The sequence below is a fragment of the Salvia hispanica genome, chromosome 4, assembly GCF_023119035.1.
Source record: "Salvia hispanica cultivar TCC Black 2014 chromosome 4, UniMelb_Shisp_WGS_1.0, whole genome shotgun sequence".
Classification (NCBI taxonomy): domain Eukaryota; kingdom Viridiplantae; phylum Streptophyta; class Magnoliopsida; order Lamiales; family Lamiaceae; genus Salvia; species Salvia hispanica.
Genome location: NC_062968.1, coordinates 9,515,916 through 9,520,314, shown reverse-complemented (window position 1 = coordinate 9,520,314; position 4,399 = coordinate 9,515,916). Strand labels below are relative to the sequence as shown.

Below are 4,399 nucleotides of genomic sequence, written 5' to 3'. Positions count from 1 at the left end.
TAAGATAAAAATTGTGAATACATCATTTAGGAAATAGAGTTGTAATGTGGATCACCTTATCCAACACTCTTTTTTGCTTTGATCCTCTTGGAATGCGTAGTGACCACTCTAATTATTTGAGACTAATATGATTTAATTAAATGGTAATCACGAATTATTCTAGTATATCACAATTTTAAGAATTTCATCGATCATGATAACATTACTATTGAACATAACCAATAGTAATAAATATTAATTAATGCAAGTAAAATTTAATATATTTATAAATTCCAAATAATGAACTATTAAAAAAACTAATATCAGACTAGTTCAAATTAAATTAAATTAAAATACAAGAAATCGAGTTTCACATTAAAAAGTTAAAAGGAGTTAAACGAATGAATATAGCATAAAATGATCGAGTAGATCCAAGATGGTTTCGACAATAAAATAACAAGATCAAGATATGATCACCAAAAGAGAGAATTTTCAAATAAAAAATTTGGTCAATTTGATGAGATGTAAAATAGTAATAGTAGTATAATTTTTTTTTATTGACTCATATATATATAGAAATCAGTAATCTTTATGCTCAAAACATCATTATTTTATTAAAATAATTTTTTTTCCTTTAATATTTCGTGTACATAGTTCAATTATAAGTACTATCTGAGTATCAACTGAAGTCTATATTTATAAGTTGATGAGATAATTAAAAAAATCTAAAACTTTATAATTTAATATGAAACTTATCATGATATTCAATCAAAACTGTAATTTAAATTATTATTATATGTAACGAAAGTAACAACTGGATACATTAGTCGACAAAATAATTAATGGTTTCGTTTCGTGTAATCTCAAAAATGGTTTGTCTGATAAGATGAATGAATGATAATAAGGTGAGAGAGACGTAACGCCGAAATATGACGTGTAAGATAAGATAACAACTAACAAAACAACCCATCCCATGCAATGCACATGTCTATGTATATGCTGTTTTATGTTTTCTCTCTCCGCACATAACTTGCAATCACTCATCCCAACTCTTTTCCATCTTCTTTTCCTAATTTACAAAAATTTGGAAATAAAAATTACTCAACGTTGATTGGGAGTTGGGTTATTGGTTTTTTAAGATTATGAGAATTCAAATTCCTTAATACTATCATGTATGTTTATCAATTCTATTTTGTTCTGTAAATTTAATTTGATTACTATAACATAAAAAAAATATTATCACGTTTTTAATTTTATAAAACTCATAAATATAATTTTCTCTGTTACTTCAAAATAAACAAGTAATTGAACAATAATATATTGTTAAATATTTATAATCAAACTAAATATAGTACTACAAAGATAATGTTCACATAAGTTGTACTCCTAGTACATAACTACAACACCACAATTTAGGAAATAATATAAAAAATACTAAACAATGTAATAGACGGAATTTAACTAACAAAAAAGTTTTACAGGGATTAACTTTGTACTTAAATCTTGGCAAAAAAAAATAATAATAATAAATTGTTGAGTTGAAATGATAGCTTATGTACAGATTAATATATATATATATTTTTTCATAGAAATAAGTCATATTTTCATTTTTTATCAGTCCATAGAAATAGTCAATATCTATTTAGGTAAAAAAAAATTCCTCTGTGTGATACTCCACTACAATTTTAACTACTGTACTTTTCTATTTTTATCTTATTTTATTAATTATATATTAAAATTGATGTTGTCACATTTAAATGACTCTACTAATTCTTGTGAAATAATAAGGGATAAAATTATGAGGCGAACATGAAACAGAGGTCGTTTTGGATTGAATGTTCCGCTTTCTACTCAAAACTCAAGTGGACACTCACCTATCATCCGCTTTTCTATTTAAAATCCCAAAATCAGAATTGAGAAGCAGCAGCAGTATGGTGTTGGGCAGGAAAGAAACGATTTTGGTGACTGGTGGTGCGGGCTTCATCGGCACACACACTGTGCTGCAGCTTCTCAACGCCGGCTTCACTGTCTTCGTCTTAGACAATCTCGACAATGCCGTCATACAAGCCCTTGACAGAGTCAGGGAGTTGGTCGGCCCCCAACTCTCCAACAATCTCCATTTCCATTTGGTATCTATCTATCTATCTATCTATCTTCACTACTTCATTCTCATTGCTGTTTGGAATTGGATTAATCTTTTCTTTTGCAGGGGGATATCAGAAATGTGGATGATTTGGAGGAATTGTTTTCTCACACCAAGTACTTTTTCGAATTATGCTCTGCTTTTTCTTATTACTTTTAACTCTCTAACTTTGTTTGTTAGATTTGACGCAGTGATCCATTTTGCTGGGCTTAAAGCTGTGGGTGAGAGTGTTGCTAATCCCATGACATATTTTGACAACAATTTGCTTGGATCTCTTAATCTATACAAACTCATGGCTAAACATAACTGTAAAAAGGTACTCTACTATTCATATAATCATTTTAATTGTCAGCTTCAACAATTACATCATTCATCACCATCTCTCATGTATTAGAGTTATTTGGTTTGGTTGATTAGATATAGCTTAGTCATATCATATGTTGTTGCTTGATCCTCTGTAGGATTAGGCAAAATTAATTTCTGCCTTATTCAATCTCGAGTAACTCAAGACCCTAATGTTTACAAATTACAAGTTTGCTTTGGCATATGACCACGACTCAACTTATCTTCTTGTGTGTAGTTGGTTTTCTCCTCATCTGCAACAGTTTATGGCCAGCCTGATAAAATTCCGTGTGTTGAAGACTTCGAGTTGAAGGCTATGAATCCTTACGGCCGCACAAAGGTCTGTCCTCTTAAGACCACTTGTATGGTGTTTGACAAGACTCCTAATATTTCTTGTTTTCTCAATAGCTCTTTCTTGAAGAAATTGCTCAAGATCTGCACAAGGCAGATCAAAAATGGACAATTATTTTGCTCAGATACTTCAACCCGGTTGGGGCCCACGAGAGCGGCATGCTTGGAGAGGACCCTAGAGGAATCCCCAACAATCTTATGCCTTATATAACACAAGTGGCTGTTGGTAGATTACCCGAGTTAAATGTTTATGGTCATGATTATCCCACACCTGATGGTAGCGCGGTACTATGCTTTTAAGGGGTGTTAATTGATTTTTTGGTATGTAAAAAAGACTCTGAATAAGTTTAAAAAAACATGTTTAGGGTACGTGTAAAGGCTACATCCCTCCTTGTTTATTTTGAGATTGTGTTATTTAGTTCTATTCCAAGATATTATGTTTGCCAATTTCTTCTTAACAGATTCGCGACTACATCCATGTTATGGATTTGGCAGACGGCCACGTTGTTGCACTGGAGAAGCTTCTGCAACGCAATGAAATAGGTGAATACACTCGTTAATGGTATCAAAAATAGCAACATATGCTTCACCTTATTGATTCGTCCAATTTCATATTTGAGGTTGCGTTGCCTATAACTTGGGGACTGGTCGTGGCACATCTGTTCTTGAAATGGTGGCAGCTTTCGAGAAGGCATCAGGAAAGGTATGGTTTGAGAAAACACGAAACTTGTATACGTGCTTAACTAGTTTATATATTTGGAATGTTTTCATTTCTTACCAGAAACTCCCTATTAAACTCTGTCCAAGACGACCGGGAGATGCAACGGCTGTTTATGCGTCAACAGACAAGGCTGAGAGAGAGCTTGGTTGGAAGTAAGTATACAAATCGTTTCTGTTGAATATTCACATATAAAATTTGCTAGCCGTTTTGATCTATAATCCTAAGTTGTTTTTTTAGGGCGAAATATGGCATCGATGAAATGTGTAGAGACCAATGGAAGTGGGCAAGCCAGAATCCATGGGGATACCGGTCGAAGCCTTGATATCCGGGGCGCACTGTTACACGTTGTGCGTTGTGAAACGATATTCTACATTTACAATATAGTTTAATTTGTGGGGAAATCTTGTTGTATTTTGAATGTTGAAAGTTAATAAGCAGTCATTCATTCCCTTGTTAATTATCAGCTGCAAAGTTGATATATATAGGGAAAGCCAATAATGTGTAGTGTATTTACATTGTGATAATATTTCACAGAGTTAATCATTTATAGAATAAATATGGTTATAACAGGAACAATTTGCTCATTTTTTGGCGGCCTACAACAAACAAACTGAACTAACTATAGGCAATCAATTTGCTCATCTTCTCCACAGTGGAGGAATTCTCTTGGATAAGGCAACACCTCGAAGATTTAATTTTGACATTGTAAAAGATATTTTTTTATATTCAAAACATGGTGTATAATGAATTGAATTTTATTTATAATAACTTATAGTGTATGTATTTATAAGCTTTAGTCAGCTTATTTTATTACTGTAGTTATGGCAACAGTAATACAAAGATAACATAAAGAAAATATGTGT

At 32.0% G+C, this 4,399-nt stretch overlaps 1 protein-coding gene across 2 annotated transcripts; it reads left to right on the top strand.

Annotated features, from left to right (window-relative positions):
- The first annotated feature begins 1,787 nt into the window (after positions 1-1,787).
- LOC125218281 (bifunctional UDP-glucose 4-epimerase and UDP-xylose 4-epimerase 1-like) lies at positions 1,788-4,112 on the top strand. Of its 2 annotated transcripts, none has more exons than XM_048119918.1 (9): positions 1,788-2,108; positions 2,189-2,238; positions 2,303-2,438; positions 2,703-2,804; positions 2,873-3,100; positions 3,277-3,358; positions 3,436-3,518; positions 3,597-3,688; positions 3,774-4,112. In XM_048119918.1, the coding sequence occupies exons 1-9, from the start codon at positions 1,815-1,817 to the stop codon at positions 3,856-3,858; spliced, it is 1,152 nt and encodes a 383-aa protein (XP_047975875.1). In that variant the 5' UTR covers positions 1,788-1,814; the 3' UTR covers positions 3,859-4,112. The 2 variants fall into 2 exon arrangements, with proteins under 2 accessions (XP_047975875.1, XP_047975876.1); XM_048119919.1 differs by having other exon boundaries at positions 1,789-2,108; positions 2,314-2,438.
- Positions 4,113-4,399: the final 287 nt, after the last annotated feature.

What these genes read in the sequence shown, in the direction of transcription:
- LOC125218281 (XM_048119918.1), top strand. Translation starts at nt 1,815, where the DNA reads ATGTTCCGCTTTCTACTCAAAACTCAAGTGGACACTCACCTATCATCC. An exon ending in GAATTGTTTTCTCACACCAA is followed by an intron (nt 2,239 to 2,302) that starts GTACTTTTTCGA and finishes TTTGTTTGTTAG; the next exon opens with ATTTGACGCAGTGATCCATT. An exon ending in CTAAACATAACTGTAAAAAG is followed by an intron (nt 2,439 to 2,702) that starts GTACTCTACTAT and finishes TCTTGTGTGTAG; the next exon opens with TTGGTTTTCTCCTCATCTGC.